This window comes from Rhinatrema bivittatum, chromosome 6, assembly GCF_901001135.1.
Source record: "Rhinatrema bivittatum chromosome 6, aRhiBiv1.1, whole genome shotgun sequence".
Lineage (NCBI taxonomy): Eukaryota > Metazoa > Chordata > Amphibia > Gymnophiona > Rhinatrematidae > Rhinatrema > Rhinatrema bivittatum.
This window is the reverse complement of record NC_042620.1, coordinates 269,836,924-269,858,118: the sequence shown is the minus strand read 5'-3', so window position 1 is coordinate 269,858,118 and position 21,195 is coordinate 269,836,924. Positions and strand designations below refer to the sequence as shown.

Genomic DNA, 21,195 nt, shown 5'->3' with positions numbered 1-21,195 from the left:
GATGCGTCCCGGGGCTTTACATGCATCGCCGGGCCTTTATAAAATAGGCCCAGCGCACGTAGAGCTTTTAAAATCCGGCCCACTGGGTCTTCACTGATCATAAATGGCATCATGTACATTCAGCATGAGCCGATCATATACTCTTATATAATCTTCTAAACTTTAGTTTTATCTGGTTGAAGGCTAAGAGACTGAAAGAAATAGAATATAAACCAAAGGAATATAATTGATATAGGGTGTGTGTCTGAAATATTATGCAGTACATGATGAATAAACAGTAAGCACCATAACCACTCTCCCAAACATGATATATATATATAAATGTTTTGGTACAGAATAAATGTTAATGACAATGCTGACAAGAAATAAATATATATTTCCAATTATGTTACAAAGGGATTCTTTTCAGTTGTTCATAAGTAATAAAAAACTGAAAAAATGGTCAAGGAAAGTAAACCAGTGCATCTGACTTACCCAGATTGAGATCTGTGCGTGATACACTCAGCCTCTTCTACTAAGCAGCTCACCAGGTCTGCAGAAATTTCCTTCAGTCATAACAGTCAACCCCACAAATGCCCATTTGATAACTGTTTATTAAGGACATCACTGCTCATCCTGCCAATCTCTTTTACATGTTGTTACCTCTAGCCCCATTTAATGTGACAGACATAGTAGTGTCAATAGATATGAAAAATCTAATACCGTATTAAGATTTCCATATTATGCTGTAGCTGGTAGAGAGTATAATTGGGGATACATATAATATAAAAATATAAGATATGCCATGTTGGGTCAGACTAAAAATCAGAGTCCAGTAGCATGTCTCTAACAATAACCAATCCCTGTTACTAGAAAGTACTCAGCATGTAAGCTGTGGCTCTCCCAAGTCTACTTGGTTAATAATTGTTTATCGACTTTTCCTCCAGAAAACAGTTCAAACCCCTTTTAATCCCAGCTTTGCTTAGCAAGTTTATACAAAGTTCTTGAGGTAAGCTCAGGGATGAGAGTATCCTCTAGCAGAGTAGATCAAGGCATATACATAATATCTACATTCTCTGCTGTAAACTCTACAGTCCAATGCCTAGTCAATATCTTCATTCTATGCTTAAAAGTACAGGAGACAGCCAGTACCCCTGTAAAGAAGACTGTATTGAGCATATACAGCTATTCTTTCCACTAATGCATACAGAAGCCCAGCACAGACCTGAAGTCTCCATTCTCTAATGTGAAGGATACAATAATATTCCATGGTCCCAGTCGTAGCCAGTTTGGCCAAAATCCTTTATATAGTGCAAGAAAGCCTTCATTCTTCCAGGTCTGCAGATACAAAGAAGGAAAAGAAATATAAGAGTTATCCAATGGAATAACCATGTTAGTCTGTAGTAGCAAATATGACACAGAGCCTGTTGGTACCTTACAGACAGTGGAATGCTTTAGGGATCTGTACTTGGACCAGTGCTTTTTAATATATTTATAAATGATCTGGAAAAGAGAACGAGTGAGGTGATCAAATTTGCAGATGACACAAAATTACTTGGGGGTGGGGGGGGGAGATTTTAACTTGTTTTCTTTTTCCCTTATTTAATATGTATATATTTGATTTTGCCCATCTGCTACAATTGTAATGACTGTTCATGATATCTTGGTGATCTATGTTCCCTATTGAAAAGGTTTTGGTTTCCTCCCCATTGAAAATCAGTAACAGCAGATTATTGTGCTGCAGCTCAGGAAAAGAAATGTTAACAAATTATGAACAACTTGTAAAGTAAGAAAAAGAAACAGAAAAAATAAAGATAATTTAATAATGTGAAAAAAAGCAAACAAATGAAAACTGTCATTGCTTCTGAGGTTGGAGCAGTAGTTATGACCCCAACAGCAGTATTATGGCTGCATCAGGTTTCCAAAAAGGAACTGGGGTAATCTGCATGGACTGACCATGGTTAAAATCTAAATTTCAGTGAGCATGAGCAGGCTGGATGCTTTGAATAATGACAGTGTGGATTCTTAGAAAACTTGGTAATAAGACATGGAACGAGACCTGGGCATTGGATTTAGTATTGGTGCTCTAAGAATTATAGAAGAAGATGACAAGGCCTGAAGTGGCCTACCAATGGAGGTGGGGGATGCCAATACTTTAACAGATTCTGGACATGCTTGGGACAAATATGGAGGGCGGTGGTAGGAAAGTGGTTGAAAGTTCAGTTAAGAGACATAAGAACATAAGAAATTGCCATACTGCATCAGACTGAGGGTCCATCAAGTCAAGTAACCTGTTTCCAACAGTGGCCAACCCAGGCTACAAGTACCTGGCAAGTACCCAAAACATTAAGTAGATCCCATGCTACTAATGCTAGTAATAGCAGTGGCTATTCCCTTACGTCAACATGATTAATAGCAATCTATGAACTTCCCCTCCAGGAACTTATCCAAATCTTTTTTAAACCCAGCTACACTAACTGCACTAAGCACATCCTCTGGCAATTAATTACAGAGCTTAATTGTGCATTGAATGAAAAATAATTTTCTCTGATTTGTTTTGTGCTACTTGCTAACTTCTTGGAGTACCCCCCAATCCCTGTATTATCTGAGAGTAAATAACGAATTCAAATATACCCGTTCTAGACCTTTCATGATTTTAAAGACCTCTATCATATTCCCCCTCAGCTATCTCTTCTCCAAGCTGAACAGCCCTAACATCTTTTACCTTTTTTCAAAGGGGAGCTGTTCCATCCCCTTTATCATTTTGGTCACCCTTCTCTGTACCTTCTCCAGTGCAATTACATCTTTCTTGAGATGCGGCAACCAGAATTGGACACCTTATTCAAGGTGCAATCTCACCATAGAGTGATACAGAGGCATTATGACATTCTCTATTTTACTTGCCATTCCCTTCCTAATAATTCATAACATTGTTTGCTTTTTTGACCACCATGGCACACTGAGTGATGACTTTTATATATTATCCACTATGACACCTTCATCTTTTTCCTGGGTGGTAGCTCCTAATATGGACCCTAACATCATGTAATTACAGTATAGGTTATTTTTCCCTATATGCAACACCTTGCATTTGTCCACATTAATATTTCATCTGCCATTTGGATGCCAATCTTCCAGTCTCGCAAGGTCCTCCTGCAATTTATCACAATTCGCTTGTGATTTAACAACTCTGAGTAATTTTGTGTCATCTGCAAATTTGATCACCTCACTCGTCATTCTCTTTTCCAGATCATTTATAAATATATTAAAAAGCACTGGTCCAAGTACAGATCCCTGAAGCATTCCACTGTTTACCTTTTTCCACTGAGAAAACTATTTAATCCTACTGTTTCCTGTCTTTTAACCAGTTTTCAATCCACAAAAGGACATCGCCTCCTATCCCATTAATTTTTAGTTTTCTTAGAAGCCTCTCATGAGTGACGTTGTCAAATGCCTTCTGAAAATCCAAATACACTACATCCACTGGTTCACTTTTAATTACATGTTTATTAACCCCTTCAAAAATATGTAGCAGATTTGTGAGGCAAGTCTTCACTTGTGTAAATCCATGCTGGCTATCTTCATTAAACCACATCTATCTATATGTTCTGTGATTTTGTTCTTTAGAATAGTTTCTACTACTTTTACCTGCATGGAACTCAGGCTCATCAGTCTTTAGTTTCCCAAATCATCCCAGGCCTTTTTTACATATTAGGTTTACATTGGCCACCCTCCAGTCTTCAGGTACAATGAACGATTTTAATGATATATTATAAATTATTTTATTTAGACATTTTATATACCATCGTTCATTGTAAAGATCACAATGGTTTACAAAAGTAACACTAATAGCTATAAATCAACAATGATGGGTTACAGAGGCAGTATTCATAAACAGGCATTAACATCTATCAAACAAACTAAAGATCCAAAACATGGTCGAGAAATACAGAAAATAAAATAATATAAAAAGTTTCACATTTTAGTCAGTATGTTATTTTGATTCTTACATTCTCTCGTTAATTTTATTCTTCATGCTTCAATTAGTATCTTTGTCCTTCTCGTTATTGTAGCTCTCTACATTCTGATCTTTTAAATTAGGTTAATTTAAATTTCTTTCTATCTGGTATCAAACGTAACATCCCAAGTAGAGAATTCCAAAGCTTTGGACCTGCTATGGAAAAACACATGATCTCTCTTACTTGCTTCAGGTGTGTGCTCCGTATTGTAGGAACAGTCAAGAGTCCTTTATTTTGAGATCTTAGTGTTCACTGTGGTTGTATTGTCACACCTATCATACTGGTGTTACTGGAATGAATGATTTTGAATATTAATGTTAATACTTTAAAATAGGTTCGGGCTTGTACTGGCAGCCAGAACAGTGAGATCAGTGAGGGTGTAATGTGATCGAATTTCCTAGTTCCTAAGAAAAGTCTTGCTGAGGCATTTTGTAATTATTGTAATGATTTTAAGAGGCATGTGGGAAGACCAAGTAATAAGGAGTTACAGTAATCTAGGTTTGAGAAAATTAGAGTTTGCAATACAGTAGGGAAGTCCTCAGAAGTTAATAAAGCTTTCAACTGATGTAATATACGCAACTTGGCATAACCTGTAGTAACTAATTTATTGATGTTCTTTTTCATTGTAAGGTTCTCGTCTAGCTGGATACCTAAATCCCATACTTGATTTGAGGGAGTAATTTGGAAATTACCCAGGTCCAGAGCCAGTGGTTTAACTATTGAAGCATTTTTACTTAACCAAATGATTTCAGTCTTTTTAGGGTTTAATGTTAGCTTAAGTTGCATTAGCTCCTGCTGTATAGCTTTCATATAGGTTGAAAGTGTCAATACTGTATTTTCAACTGATTTGGAAAATGAAATGTAAAACTGTATGTCATCAGCAAGCAAGAAGAAGGTAATTCCTAAATCCACCAGTAATTTACACTGTGGGAGCATATAGATATCGAAAAGTGTTGTCGAGAGGGCTGAGCTTTGAGGGATAACTATATCAATATGTAAAGTATAAGATATGTGCTTGCCCAATTTGACTTGGAATGTCATATTAGATAGAAAGGAGGAGAACCATCTGAAAACACAACCGTCGATCCCAATGTTGCTCAGTTGTTGGCACAGAAGGGTATGGTCCACAGTGTCAAAAGTGGCTGTTAGTTGATTAGCACTAGAAAATAAGATTCATCAGTATCAAACCCGATAGCGCTCTTCCAGTCCCTGTGGGCACGCCGGATTCAGACTCTCCCAGGAGACCCTGTGAGGTCCACCTAAGTCCCAGCAGCCCGGGTCCCTACGGGTTCCTCCCGAGGGGATCTCGGGCTTCCAGTGGTGAAGATCTACACTGCCTCTGTCTCCTTCAGTGCTCCGCCCCCTGTGGTCAGTTCCCGTACTGCCTCAGGCCAGGGGTACACCCCCGAGCCCAACAGCTACAACTCAACTCACAACACTAACCTTTAATCATTAGTTTGAAAATCTTAACTTTAGTGCTAGGAATAACCACAGTCTGCTGCTGTTCCATCCCACTGACACATATTTAGTCAAATGGACAATACATTGTGTTCTCTTCTGTTGCTTACCTTTAGGAGGCCATCCAAAGCACCTTTGTAAATATTCAGATTCCCTGCTATTACCCTCTGATTCATTATACGAGTTCGTACCACATCAATTGGATTAGAGGCAAGGGCTCCAGCCAAGCCACAAGCAAAGCTGGAACTAAATAAAATACTAACTTTAGGGCAAGTCCCTCCAACATAAAGAGAAATAGTATTGAACACAGTTGGTTTCCACATCTTAAGGAATAAAACCACTCTAGGAGACAAAATGCACACAGAGACAAAACATAAACCAAGTCCATGTTTAAAAAGTGAATTTAGCAGGCACATAAACACATTCACTCCTCCAGACAAATGTAAATCTGTTTACTGCCTGAACTGTACCATATGTGACCTGTATATTTGTTTCCAATGAACACACAATTCACATAACAAGACAGTTGATACCTACATGAAGTGTGCAAGAATGGTGTCTCCTACCAACCCTGACAATATTAAATGTTTTTTAGTAATATCATAAACTGGAAGCTCCACTCCAACGACTATGGCTGCTCTCTGAGCTGTTGGGACAACCCCCTGTGTAAGAACAGAGAGAAGAGTAAAAAGTAAAGCAGTACTGAGGACTGTCAGCATATGCAGCCTTTATGCAAGTAACTACATGCAGTAGGGAGGGATAAATTCAGGGAACAGTATAAAACAGAAGAAGAGATGTCAGATTACAGCACAGGAGGTGGAATATGCAGATTATAGAATAGTGGAGGGGATGAGTTATTCAGATAATGACAGAGGCTAGGGTTATGAGGAATTCTTAAAGGAAGACTATCCCTTAATTACAAATTTTAAAAATTATTTCCTTTAGTTCCCCATTTGCAGCTTAAAATAATGCTATATTATTTTTATTTTTGCTTGTATAAAGCTATATATTGACTTACTAGAATCATAGTTTGTTGCTTTCCCAAACCCCATGTCTAATGCAGAAGGATGAGAATTTACATCTAGACCAAAATTTGGCGAGATGCAGCCTTTTCCTTAAGAAGCCTTCTCTTAATATGGATCTTTTATTTCTGCCTTAAAAGCTGCTACATCCAACTATCACTCACTCATCTGCTCTTCTGCCAATAACCCTCACTGGCTTTTCACTGTTTTCAACTATTTCCTTCAAATGCCTTCTAATCCCATTATATCCCCTCTCACTCCTTCTATATCTCTATACCTCTTTCTTCAAAAGACCTTCTATATTTGCTCGTCTATCCCTTCCTCCACCTCTAACAGCTCTTGTAGTCTCTGCTGTTGCAACCCCATTTTATATGGTTGCTCAGTTTTAATCACAAGTTTGCAATAGTTTAGCCAGAGAACCAATCACCAGTACATGCTGGGGTCTCGATAGTATGCTGATGATCCCAACATCTAAATACCCTTAACATGAAGTAACAGGTAGGGGTGTGCATTCGTTTTGAACTTAAATGGAAAACGCAACTTTTTTTTTTTTTTGACTTAAAAAAAAGATGAGGCGTAAACGATCGGATTTCCAACTTATTCAAGCTGGCCAAAAGTTCCTTTTGGGCCCAACGAGGGTTCCGGGAGCGAACCCGAGGGGAATCACGTGACGCCGCGTCACTCGACGCGGCGTCACGTGATTCCCCTCGGGTTCGCTCCCGGAACCCTCGTTGGGCCCAAAAGGAACTTTTGGCCAGCTTGGGGGGGCCTCCTGACCCCCCCAAGCTGGCCAAAAGTGCCTTTTGGGCCCAACGAGGGTTCCGGGAGTGAACCCGAGGGGAATCACATGACGCCGCGTCACTCTGACGTGACGCCGTCACGTGCTCCTTGCAAAGGAGTTCAGGAATGGCGTCCTGACCCCGCTGGACCACCAGGGAGTTTTGGTAAGTCTTTGGGGGGGGGGATTAAGGCGGGTGAGGGGTTTAAATTTTTATTTGCACATATGGACATAGACTCAACTTATGGAATTCTCCATAAGTCCATATTGACCGCAAATGGGACCCCCATTCGACTTATGGACTTATGAACTTAAACTTTTGGTCTGCACATCCCTAGTAACAGGCTCTTTGGCTCAGTGGGTGCTGTTAATATTGTCAGAACAAACAGCCAATCAAAAATTAGTTCAATATATTCAGAAGCACTTTTAGCCAGATAAATGCCACTGAATATTTGGATAAAGATAACCAGGTAAAGTTACCCAGTTCTCTTTAGCCACACCATGGTAGCTGAATATTTATCTCACCCTCTTTAGCTCACCTTCCACCCATGTCTTTGAGTTCTTCCTCTGCTCTTTCACCTTCTACTTTCCTGTTAGTGAACCCTTTCTTTTTGTCTTCATAAACTTTTTTTCCATTCATCTCCTGAATATTTTCCTTCTTCAGAACCATTCTCCTAACCCGGGGTAGGTAATTCTGGTCCTCGAGTACCGCAAGCCAGTCGGATTTTCAAGATATCCACACTGGATATTGAGATGCATTTGCCTGTATTGCCTCCACTGCATGCAAATGCATATTGTGCATATTCATTGTTGACATCTTGAAAACCAACTGGTTTGTGGCACTCGGGGAGCGGAGTTGCCTACCCCTGTCATAACCTATTGTTTTGCGATTCCTTCTTTTCTTTTACTGTTCAGAAACCTAGAACCTTCCCTTTTGCCTCTGGAATCCTTTCACTTTTCTCTGATCAATTGTGTTGCTGCCCCTTCTTCCTCATCTCTTGAATTATGTTCTCATGATAATCCTTCCACCACCTTCGTCACTGGCTGAATCATTTCAATTCTCCCCTTCCAGAAGTCTTCCATTTCCTATTCTCTTGCGTTCCCCATCTCTGGCCTCCTTCTCTTCCTAGCCACCTAATTCCTTACTCATCTTTCTTGCTTACTGCAGTCTTGCTCCTCCTCATGTTGCTTCCAAAATCTTTCAGCCCTTCCCCTTTCAACCTTTCCACTTTGGATTCTCACTTTGGGAATCCTGCCTTCCCTTTTCCTTGGCCTCTGAATCCTCCTGCTTTCCCCTCCTCATTTCCTGAATCCTCCTGCTTCCTCCTCATTTCCTGAATCCTCCTGCTTCCCCCCTCCTCATTTCCTGAATCCTCCTGCTTCCCTCTCCTCATTTCCTGAATCATCCTGCTTCCCTCTCCGCATTTCCTGAATCCTCCTGCTTCCCTCTCTGCATTTCCTGAATCCTCCTGCTTCCCCCTCATTTCCTGAATCCTCCTGCTTCCCTCTCTGCATTTCCTGAATCCTCCTGCTTCCCTCTTTCACCTCCTAAATTTCTTTCACCTTCCCTTGTCTCAACGCCTGAATTCCTCTTGCTCCTCTACAAGTCTCCTGGTAGGCCCTTACCCTCCACAGACCACGAGTTCCTTCCTGCTGGTAAATATTTATAAAGTTGCCGATCATGCCTCCTTGAAGTAAGCTCCCTTGTGCCTGCATACGAATCTGAAAAACAGAGATAGAAAAATAGGGATACAAATAAAACTGGGATTCATTTTATGAGCTCTCCAGTTTCTGTTAGGGCAGTGATCTGACCAATTTAGATGAAAACAGAAAGCAACTGTAGCTCTGATGTCCAACCAAAATGCTGCCCAGCTACATCTGGTGTCTCCTTGGTTGTTATCTCTATTTACAGAAGAGGTGAAGTGAGGCATAAAAGTTTCATTCTTCTTTAGTAAGATAGACCGTTGCCATAGACACGTCATAGTCAGTATTCAGTTTTAATTACAAGGGCAACTAATTACCAAAATGTTAATGTGACAATACCTGTAGGTTGTAGATGACCTAAAATCATGAATTTCACAATTCTAGTTGGTCCTGGAATCAAGATATGCCTGCGCTTCATTTCATTTACCACATGTTAACAGAAATAGTGAAAGCTAAATTAAATTTAAAAAATAAAATGAATTTTTTCCCCCCTGATCTCCATGAAGTATATTCCTTCTATATCTCTTAGTCTGGGATTCAAAACTGATAAGGATTCCCTATTCATGCTGAATTTCATAACCCACTGCATAATTGGGTGACCAGAGAGTTGGATCAAGGGAGAGCGCCAGACATAGTTTCCTTGGATTTCAGCAAGGCCTTTCACACAGTTCTGCACAGAAAACATATAAATAAATTGCGGTTGACTGGGTTAGAAACTGGCTGAGTGAGAGGCAACAAAAGGTAATGGTAAATGGAGTTTTCTCTGAGGAGGAGGTTGTTACTAGCTGTTTGCCTCAGGGATAGTCCTTATATACATTTCTTTGAGCGATATAATGGAAGGGTTGTCGGGAAAGCTTTGTCTTTTTGCTGATAATACCAAAATCTGTAACAGGGTGAAGAGCCAGGAAGGAGTGGAAAACATGAGGAGGGACCTAGTGAAGCTCAATGAATTTCCTAAGGTCAGGCAAGTAAGATTTAATGCTAAAACATACAGAGTAATGCATTTAGGATGCAAAAGCCCAAGGGAAAAGTACAATATTGGAGGTGAAGAACGGGATCTGAGGGCAATTCTATCTGATGATCTTAAGGTGGCCAAGCAGGTGGATAAAGTGATGGTAAAAGCCAGAAAGGTGCTTGGCTGCAAAGGGAGAGGAATGGTCATCAGATAAAGGGAGGTGGTATTTCCCCTGTTTATCCCTGGTAAGACCTTACTTGGAATACTGTGTACAGTTCTGGAGACCGCACCTTCAAAAGGATATAAACAGGATGGAATCGGTCCAGAGGATGGCTGCTAAAATGGTTGGTGGTCTTCATTCTATAGCTATGGGGATATACTTAAAGATCTAAACATGTATTCCCTAGAGCAGGGCTTCCCAAACCTGTCCTGGGGACCCCACAGATAGTCGGGTTTTCAGGATATCCACAATGAATATGCATGAGATAAATTTGCATATCATGGAGACTCAGGAAAGGTGAGATAGGGGAGAGATGATAGAGACATTTAAATATCTCAAAGGTTTCCATGCACAGGAGGTGAGCCTCTTTCAATGGAAAGTAGACTCTAGAACAAGGGGTCATGCGATGAGGTTGAAAGGGGGGGGGGGTATACTCAGGACTAATCTTAAGAAATAATTCTTTACAGAGAGAGTGGTAGATGCATGAAATGGCCTCCCAGTGGAAGTGGTAAAGACAAAAACAGTATGGGCCGGATTTTAAAAAGGTTACGCGCACCGGGCTTATTTTCAAAAGGCCCGGCGACACGCATAAAGCCCCGGGACGCGTGTAAGTCCCGGGGATATACTAAAGGGGCAGGGCAGGGTGGTCCGGTGGTGGGGTCAGAGACTCCAGGCACAGCGGCCATTTGCCGCTGTGCCTGGGATTGTGTGCTGCCAGTCGGCCGGCAGGCACAAAAGGTAAAACAAAAATTTGAGGGGGGGGGTTAGAGTAGGGCTAGGGGGAGGAAAGGTTAGGGAAAGGGAAGGGAAGGTGGGGTGGGGGTAAGGGAACTGGGGAAGGCAGCGCGGCTCGGTGCGCACAAGGTGCACAATTGTGCACCCCCTTGCGCAAGCTGACCCCGGATTTTATAACATGCGCGCCAGGTAGCACGCGCACATGTAGGCCACACACGCTTCTTCTAAAATCTACCCCTATCTGAATTCAAGAAAACATGGGATAAATACAGGAGATCTCTAAGGAAAAGATGCTGAATTCATTGTATGGATGGGCCATAAGGTCTTTTTCTGCAGGCATGTTTCTATGTTTCCATAACTTTATTGGGTACAGGCTCTCATTGCTGATGTAAAGGAGATTTGTTTGACACGTTCTACGGAACGTACTAATTACTCTTTAATGGAAAAAAATACGAGAAACCGACAGATTCATAGCAAGTTTCGAACAAGAAGATCTTCTAAAGCTTAGTCGAGACTTAAGGCATGCAAAATAAGGAGTTAAGCACATACCTTGGCCCTAAGCACTGAAGGAAACATCTTCAATAAGGCACCTGGACATATTTTTAAGCAAACATAAATCAAGATGATTTTCAAACACAAGGTACAAGAGTTCCTTGTGTTTGAATATTAGATTGTTAATGCAGTTAAAAGTATGTGCATACCTTTACACATTGTAAAACAATAGTACAAAAGTACGCATGTGAGCGGCATGCCTGCAATGCATGTACTTTTTGGAAAATACAGTGTATGTATGTGGTTTTCAGACATGTCTCTGAAAAGGCAGAAAATTCATATAAAACATCTAATAACTTACAAAAGTAAAATATACACAAATTAAAACAACAAGATAAGATAATATTACCCCACAGAAATAAATTAATCAAATAAAAGTAAAACTTAATAAAATGCATTCATGATATAAAATCAGTGCAAAGTGTTCTAATGTTCACAGTACTTAAGTAAATTTTTTTGAGTCTAGTACTTTCAGTTGTAAAAGATGGCTGCTTAATAAGTATATAAAATATGATAATTAAAACAGTTCACAATCACTCTCTTTAAATGCAATTCCGAAAAGCCAAGTTTTCAAATTCTTTTTAAAAGATTTAATATCAGTCTGGAGCCTCAACTCTGTAGGAAGCTCGTTCCACAGTTTAGGGGCGGCCAAAGAAATACTTCTATCTCTAACCTGATTTAGATGGGCCGAATTTACTGATGGGATTGCCAAGAGGCCTTTGTTAGCGGATCTGAGATTTCTCTGTGATTTATGTAAATGAATTGCTGCATTCAGCCAGTCCGTTTGGTCTCCATAAATAATTTTATGTAGGATGCAGAGTTCTTTATATTGGGTACGGTATTTTATTGGTAACCAGTGAAGTTTCATCAGGATGGGCGTGATGTGATCACTTTTTCTAGTTCCAGTTAGTACCCTAGCAGCTGCATTTTGTAGTATTTGTAATGGGCGTATTGCAGAGGCTGGTAGTCCTAGTAACAGTGAGTTACAATAATTGGTACTAGAAAAGATTAATGACTGCAGTACAGTTCTAAAATCTTCTTCAGTTAATTATGGCTTTAATCGTCTCTGTGTCATCAGTTTATTCTAACCTTCTTTTAGTTTTGCAGAGATGTGTTTTTTGAAATTGAGCTCCGTGTCGATAATTATACCACCATCTCTAGCCTAGTCTGTTGGCTTAATCGTTATATTGTCTTGGCACGATATGTTAGGAAGAGGTATGTTGCAATTCTGCCCTGTTTGGGCAGTATCTCCACCTTCTTTTTTCCTTCTGCTTCCACCCTCGCGGTCTGGAGCCGCCGACGCACTTCACGTGTGACAGGAGCCGCGTTACTGCAGCCTCTGCAGCCCGGAGGCTGCCCTTGTTCTCTGTTCACGGCTGGAGCCGTGCTGTACCATCCGGCACGGCCCGGAGGCCGCCGGCACCCTTACCACATGGCAGGAGCCGTGCTGCAACACCCGGTGCTTGCCGGAGCTTCTCTGCGGCTGTATCGGGACCCAGGGGCACACGAAAACTCACGAGATGGGATCGCTACTCGCATTACCCACGACAGATTGTGAAGGCCATGTGCCCGGTGGGTGTTCCTGTATGTGGTTTGGACTCTTGTATACCAAGAACTTTTATCTTTTCCTGGAATTTATTTTTGGGTTACAACGACCTGCAGGAGGCGCCTGCACCCAGAATCTCCAGCTTTAACTTCATTGGACCCTCCAGCCTGAGATTCGGCCTTGGAAGGGCCCTTGAGAGGTGGGTACTGTTGCGATTCTGCACATAAAGTCTTACCTTTAGTACATCTGTTGGGTTAGCAATAGAGGAGGATATCACACCAGAAACGACACCACAGATCATATTTATGAGTAGTGTTTCATCTGTCATTTGGAGAAAGGATGGGAAATGGTGAACAAATGCCACCTTAGTACTGTTATTAAGTTGTTGTAGAATGCCATATCAGTCAAACATTTTAGAAAATATTTTATATATCTTTAAATCTACAGTAACTTAATTGATAGGCTCTGATTCGGTTAAGAAACATATAATGTTCATGGCTTCAACAGGTCAGCTATTACCTGATTCACAGCCCAAAATATGAAAAACACTCCACTTCATAACATATGCCCCTCTCATTACCACCTGACATTTGTGTCAACTTCCATGCCCTCAGTGACACTTTTCCCACATTTCCCTGCCTCATGTAAAAAGCTGGTATACTATGCAATACATAGCAAGCACCAGAAAGCCAGAGGTTGGCATCAATCCTCAATATTTACAAAAAAAGGGGGGGGGGGGATAATTTATTTATCTAAAAAGTAGGGATTGCTCCTCAAAAAGAAGAGTAGTTTGTCATTCAGGTCATGAAACCATCTAAAATCAGTAATTTTTCGATTGAATGACAATCCACATAACTTTACATGAAGCAATCACAATTAGAATAATGTCTGCAGCTCTTACAAAACACTGCAGCATGGAGCCTGCTCAACACCAGTAAATTTGAACCAGTCACTTCATTCTTAAAGTCACTGCATTGGTTGCCAGTCTACCATCGCTCCACTTTCAAAGTCCTGGCTCTGGCCTTAAAACCTCTCAATAGCCTAACACTACTCTATCTAGTCACCTGACTCTCCCTGTATATGCCCGCCCAGCCTCTGTGCAAGCTAATGAATACTCACTTGCCCCCAAGGAAATGCCAGCTCACCAGCATGGGGAAGAGGACCTTTGTGGGATCAGCCCCCACCTTCTGGAACTCCCTGCCACTGGACATCAGGCTTACACCTGATCTCCTGACTTTCAGAAATAACTGAAATCTTGGTTATTTGTAGAAGCCTTTGGCCTGTAGCCAAGGCCCTATGGATTTTGCATCCCTCAACTGGGACCACCTGTCACACCATGCCAGAGAAAATGGAACACTAACCTAGCCATTCTTCTTCTTTTGACCAGTCGTAATTGCCAGTATGCACCTCCTCCCACTCCCTGATCATTTCCCTGGAAATCTCAACCCTGGATTAACTATGGACTGCCTGCCCGCACCCACTCAAGATGTTTAAATTGAACTTTTGTTGCACTTCTTCCCTGTTCTTGTATGGTTTGATATCTTATTACTGCTGTACACTATGCCTATTCCTGTATGGTATATCCTCATACAGATGCTGAATGGTATGCCTTATTGCTTAGTCTTGTTTATCTCTCACACATAGTCTTTTTAGTTCTATTGGTTGGGCTCTGTAAACCCATTACTGTGTAACATGCTCTGTACTCACCTGCTGGAAGAGAGAAATAAACTATGATGACGTCCTTTTCAAGCTTACAGAGCACCAGAACATTGCAGTCTGACTGTTTTGCGTTTTACTCTAGATTTAATTATGGCACTTCAATCAGCAACCTAATCTGGCACAATCACTATGGGACACTGCTAGATCCCCTCAATAATATATAATCCAACACATTTAGGGAATCCCAAGAAATATAACCATGAATTTTCAGTATCTGTCTCAATTCAAAAATCTTAATATCCTTTATTATACATCTCACATAGACATGTTATTAAATTACATTGTATAACAATTAATTACATGTTTTACATTGTAATAAACACATATTTCTAATGATAACACCATATTCAACAGTACATTTATATCAAACATTGTATTCCTCACCACACATACACAGTATTAAATAAGTCCGGTCCGGACCAGATCAATTATGCAACTCCAACCCTAACCCCCTAATATCACACATTCACATGCATACACCATTCATTCATCTTAAAACCATATACCCCATAAAAATATCCTAATGCCCTTAATATCTACATCCAATGATATACTATAATACTTCAAAATCACAATTGAACATTTAGTTAGTCAATCTCTTGCCGAGATGTATCAATCATCCTAGTTCTTTTCAATCATTATTTTAACATCAAACACCTCCACCTTAAGTTCTTTTCAATAATATTTCAGCGCCAGTCACCCCAACAAGGCACCTCGTTTCACCCCTATTCGAGCTTCCTCAGGGGATTCTTGCTGTCATTCACAATTTCACTCGTACATCGTGCTTAATGACGTAGGTATCATATCCACCCTTTTTCTAATGTTGGGCACCCCTCGTCCGGACCAAACAAAATGCTGATACATCCACACATTTCCGGTGTGTTAATGTGGCCATCCACTGTGTGTTCCAATAGCCAACCGAACCACCGACAAAAGTCTTAAACTTTTCTGGACAGAAACTCCAAGTCTACATCAACAAATGCTAGCTTTTTCAATAGTCACCAAATTTGTTCACCGCCGCTTTCCAGCATCGCTCCGCTCAGTGTCTCGTCCGCTCAGTGACTCGTCATTCCCGTGGTGTCCCGTGGGAATGACGAGACACTGGTGTCCTGTGGGAATGACGGGACACCAGTGTCTCTTCATTCCCACGGGACACCATGGGACACCACGGGAATGACGAGACACTGAGCGGAGCGATGCTGGAAAGCGGCGGTGAACAAGTTTGGCGATTATTGAAAAAGCTAGCATTTGTTGATGTAGATTTGGAGTTTCTGTCCAGAAAAGTTTAAGACTTTTGTCGGTGGTTCGGTTGGCTATTGGAACACACAGTGGATGGCCACATTAACACACCGGAAATGTGTGGATGTATCAGCATTTTGTTTGGTCCGGACGAGTGGTGCCCAACATTAGAAAAAGGGTGGATATGATACCTACGTCATTAAGAATGATGTACAAGTGAAATTGTGAATGACAACAAGAATCCCCTGAGGAAGCCCGAATAGAGGTGAAACGAAGTGCCTTGTTGGGGTGACTGGCGCTAAAATATTATTGAAAAGAACTTAAGGTGGAGGTGTTTGATGTTAAAATAATGATTGAAAAGAACCAGGGTGATTGATACATCTCGGCAAGAGATTGACTAACTAAATGTTCAATTGTGATTTTGAAGTATTATAGTATATCATTGGATGTAGATATTAAGGGCATTAGGATATTTTTATGGGGTATATGGTTTTAAGATGAATGAATGGTGTATGCATGTGAATGTGTGATATTAGGGGGTTAGGGTTGGAGTTGCATAATTGATCTGGTCCAGACCGGACTTATTTAATACTGTGTATGTGTGGTGAGGAATACAGTGTTTGATATAAATGTACTGTTGAATATGGTGTTATCATTAGAAATATGTGTGTATTACAATGTAAAACATGTAATTAATTGTTATACAATGTAATTTAATAACATGTCTATGTGAGATGTATAATAAAGGATATTAAGATTTTTGAATTGAGACAGATACTGAAAATTCATGGTTATATTTCTTGGGATTCCCTAAATGTGTTGGACTTCAATCAGCAAACCATCTGGATCTTCCCTTCCCCCTGTTTGAAAAATGTTGACTGGACACAAAGATAAATACTAACCTTCTGTCCGGTCTACAAACAGTCGCTTCAGGCTCTGGTAAATACCTATCTTAATAGTACCATAAGAGGCCTGCCTCAACAAAGCAGGAGCAATGCTATATGGAAGAAAAGACAAGAGAGGAAAGGCGTTAACAGGCTGATCATAGCCTCCTAGTAAATAACAGCAGATACAGGCCAAAACCGGCTCATCCAGTCAACCTAGCTGAGATTCTTCCTCTTTGGGTAGATGAGGATATAAATTTCGATATGCAGCCCGATATTACGTCACCCCCTCCCCCCATGTCTTCGTGATGTCTCCTTAAAACTGCTGACCCAATGAAATCCTTTATTTTAATTTGTCTCAAGGACAATTATTTTTCCACATCTGAACAATGGATTTCATTAAGCTTGCAGAGCCTGCAATCAAAAGAAGCCCTCTTTATAAGGAAAGTGTCAGGGACCTCCAACATTCTGCCGCAGGAATTAGTTACACATTATAGGAAGAGAAATATTATAACATCTCACAAAGGTCCGAAGCCCACATGTACAGAATACAAGTGAACTTCAGCCCTAACATCAAAGAGAACTTGTATACGGAAGTCCGCTTTGCAAACTGATGCGTATGGGCCTGATTTTAAAAGGCATTTACACACTTAAAATTGGGTTTTACTCATATAAAAAGGCTTTTGAAAATTGCTACAATATATGCCATTGAATTGTCCATAGGATATTCACATGTAAGTGCACTTTACACGCATATATGGATTTTTTTAATTGCTACAATAATCTGTTACATTTACACGTGTAACTCCTTTGAAAATGACTTTGTTAGTGTGTACCCCGCATGGTATACACGCACACATTTACACCTGCTTAGGAGCAGGTTTAAATGTATATGCGTACATTTATGCAAATACTTAAAAAATAAAATCAGAAAAGTGGACAGGTAAATGGTTTCCCCACCCCAATTCTGCCCCCAGGAGCACCTCTTTCAAGTACCCATAAAGGTATGCACAAAACCACTTTGGTGCATACTTTTATGCGTACAGCTCCCCGAGTAATTTCCAAAAAGCTCATTAACACATATAAATGCTTTTGCAAAATACCCCTTAAAAATGGTTCTTCTACACTGACTGGATATATCCCTCATTGAACAGTAGTATGACTGTATCAAGTTTCCAAGAAGAGGAGTAAGGAACTATGGCAAAGGGAATGGCAATTTTATTTCTATATACTGATTTTCATGTAGTATCAAAATGGTTAACAATAAAACTTAGAATATGTCAATCAATTTATATTATCACAACATACAGTAACAAACAACAACATAAAAAGTTAGGTCAATCAAGTTTCTTAAAACACATTAAAATAGATTGATTAAAAATTAAATCAAATCCTAGCTGAACAACCGGGATTTCAAAATCTTCCTAAATTTTATTCCGCTTCCTTCAGTTTGTACATCAAAAGGAAGAGAGTTCCAAATTAGAGGTGCCTGATACTGAAAAGTAGTTTGTTTTGCACCTTCAAGAATAATCTTATTGGAGGTGTCTCAGTAGTTCCATTTCACAAGATCTCAACATTCATATAGGCATAGAAGGTAACAGAAGATCTGCCAAGAAATCAGGTTTCCCTTTGAGAAGAGCCTTATAAGTAAGGCAGGATATCTTTAAAAACGATCCCACACTGAGTAGGTAACCAATGGAGTTCTTGAAGTAGGAAGGGAAACAAGATCATGTTTGGAAGCTCCAAATAGAACTCTGGCAGCTGTATTTTGAAGCCCAAGACCCAATACACAGATAGTGAATTTCCAGTCTGCAGCAGCCAGTTGCTGAATCTATTTAAGGTTAATTTCTGGTATACTTATATACAGTGAGTTACAGTAGTGATAATACCAAGGCATAAGAACATAGATTTGCTGTACTGGGTCAGACCAAAAGGTCCATCAAGCCCAATATCCTGTTTCTAAACACTGGCCAATCCAGGAATAGCATTACCAAATTGGGCTTCAGTACGAATGGCTTAAGTTTACAAATCATGCATAGAGGGGGAAAAAGCCCAGACTTTGTTAATAAAGATACTTGCCAAATATAACTGGGGGGAGATGGCAAATTTCCTAGCATGACTAGGCTACACTTTCCAGCTAAGGACAAAAGTCAGAAGGAGTGATCTGCAAGCAGTCACGTTTGTATGGCTAACTGCTGGGAGATACCCTTAGTTAGAATAGTTTAGTGTAAGCAAGTATGCATGCCCTTCCTGAAATGTGGGCAACTGGTTAGAAGGGGGCTCTAGCAGAGACATGGAAAGTCAGACAGGAAATATCACTGTTGGGTAAAGCTTGCTGAGGATTGAATTTCCAAAGTAAACATGGCCAGGTGGAAGTAATTAGGAAATTGAGAGGGAGATGGCACAATGGCAATCGCTGGCGAGAAGGTATTCAAAAAGAGACAGGAGCTGGAACACTGTTAGGGTGACAGATCCCACACTGCAGTCAGGATGATTGCAGGCTCACTGGATGAGGGTCAGGATAGCCTGAGACTCAATACATTGGTAGTGAATTTCCAGTTAAGAACTCTGGAACTTCCAGTTGCTAGAGTGGTTAACAGTTTGGTAGTGTATATGCCAACTTTTGAATATTTTGTTATGAATCCTCCTGTAGCTGGGCTACTGGAGGCTTCTTACCTCTTCCTGGAGGCTGCTCCAAGCCAGGGCCTCGCCTGCGAACTGTCCAGGATTTGCTCCAGGGCCTGGGAGGCCTCGATGTCCGTGGGGCCTACCTAAGGCTGCTTGTGCTTGCATGGACTTCCTGGTTTGAGCCACGCCCTTCCCTAGGGGCCGGCCCGCAGCACTTCTCCGTAGTTATAGGGCCAGCTAGGTGTGGGCCTGCCAAACTCCTCCCAGGGAGTCACCGGTCTGCAGCCCTATAAAAGGACTTCAACTTCATTTTGTCTTTGCCTTGCATCAGCGTGAGTTCTCTCTGGAGGCTCTCGCCTGCCAGAGCCTTGTAAGGCTTTCTGTTCTTCATGGAGCTCCTCGTCTGTCTTGGTACCATGTCTTGATGTTTTGGCTGAGGTCCCTGACCATGTCCTGATGTTCCGCCATGATCTTCCTCATCCTATTTTATTTATTTATTATTTTTATATACCGACATTTGATCTCAATCAAGATATCACACCGGTTTACATTCAGGTACTGTAGGTATTTCTCTATCCCCAGAGGGCTTACAATCTAAGTTTTTGTACCTGAGGCAATGGAGGGTAAAGTGACTTGTCCAAGGTCACAAGGAGCGACAGCAGGACTCAAACCCTGGTCTCCTGGTTCATAGTCCACTGCTCTAGCCACTAGGCTATTTCTCCTCCCTATTGTGTCTGCCTGCCAGGATGTTCTTCCCTGTGTCTTCGTCATGAGCTCTGGGCCTTCTGATCTGTTGGGCCTAGGAGTGGCCAGCAAGTAGGATCCGTCCCTGCACCCTGGAGCGTCTGTTCCCGCCAGCCTTGGGGGAAGCTTTGGATGACACCGGCTTCATCATTGGAGTTCCTCCTTGCCTGGGTCTGCCCTGCGCTCGTCCCATTCTCAGTAGTGGGACAGGGTGGTCCGTGACCAGCCCATTGGGTCCGCCCGTGAAGGTGGGCTGTGTAGGGTGCCCTAAGAGACAGTGCCAATATCCTCCTGCCTTATGTCTTGTCGTGTTTGGATCAAGTTCCTCGTCATGCTTGTGATGCCATCACATTAGCCCAGTCTTGTCCGAGATGCCGTCGCATCAGTCTTAGTCCTGTCTACGTGTCAAGGCCACCGTCTGCCCTCAACCTCAGGCCAGGCCTGCTGCTCCAATGCCGATCACGCGGCAGGTCCGAAAGGGCTCGGAACAGTCGGAGGACCGTTCCCCTACCAACATCACATGTTGGCTCTGGGAACTTGCAGGCCTGGCAGAGGGTAAGACTGTGTTCAGCCATGCGGGAGCATGCCGTCAACCCTCGGCCCGGCCCTGAAGGTCTGGGCCCGGGCTGAGGCCCAAGGGCACAGTAAACACCCCCCTTCCAACATATTTGTGCTCTTATTCAGCTAAATTATAGATGCATATCTCATTATCCATCTAAAATTTAGCAGGGGCATTCTGGAGTTGTTCCAGAGTGGAGTTATCAAGCTAACTCAGAGTTAGAAGAATAACTTATCCATCTAACTCTGATCATGCCAAAGAGTAGTCCTAAATTTAGCCAGATAAAGTCTTCCGGCTATCTTTAAGATAGCTGGTCATATTCAATAGCACAGCTGCACCACTGAACATCCCTCCAAAGTTAACTGGATAATTTTATCTGGCTAACTTTGCAATTCAGCCAGTGACTATTACCCCATAATCAAAATAAATCAATAAATATGGACAAGTACAATCC

At 41.3% G+C, this 21,195-nt stretch overlaps 1 protein-coding gene across 1 annotated transcript in view; it reads right to left on the bottom strand.

The window, feature by feature from the left end:
• Positions 1 to 208: 208 nt before the first annotated feature.
• SLC25A14 (solute carrier family 25 member 14) overlaps positions 209 to 21,195 on the bottom strand; it is a 46,958-nt gene continuing 25,971 nt past the window's right edge. The window contains exons 5-11 of the mRNA XM_029604946.1: positions 16,829 to 16,923; positions 13,204 to 13,289; positions 8,883 to 8,978; positions 5,994 to 6,118; positions 5,567 to 5,702; positions 1,237 to 1,317; positions 209 to 430 (exon numbers count right to left, since the gene is read on the bottom strand). Coding sequence (XP_029460806.1) covers positions 389 to 430; positions 1,237 to 1,317; positions 5,567 to 5,702; positions 5,994 to 6,118; positions 8,883 to 8,978; positions 13,204 to 13,289; positions 16,829 to 16,923 — 661 coding nt within the window. The 3' untranslated portion in view covers positions 209 to 388. The remainder of the gene's footprint in view (positions 431 to 1,236; positions 1,318 to 5,566; positions 5,703 to 5,993; positions 6,119 to 8,882; positions 8,979 to 13,203; positions 13,290 to 16,828; positions 16,924 to 21,195) is intronic.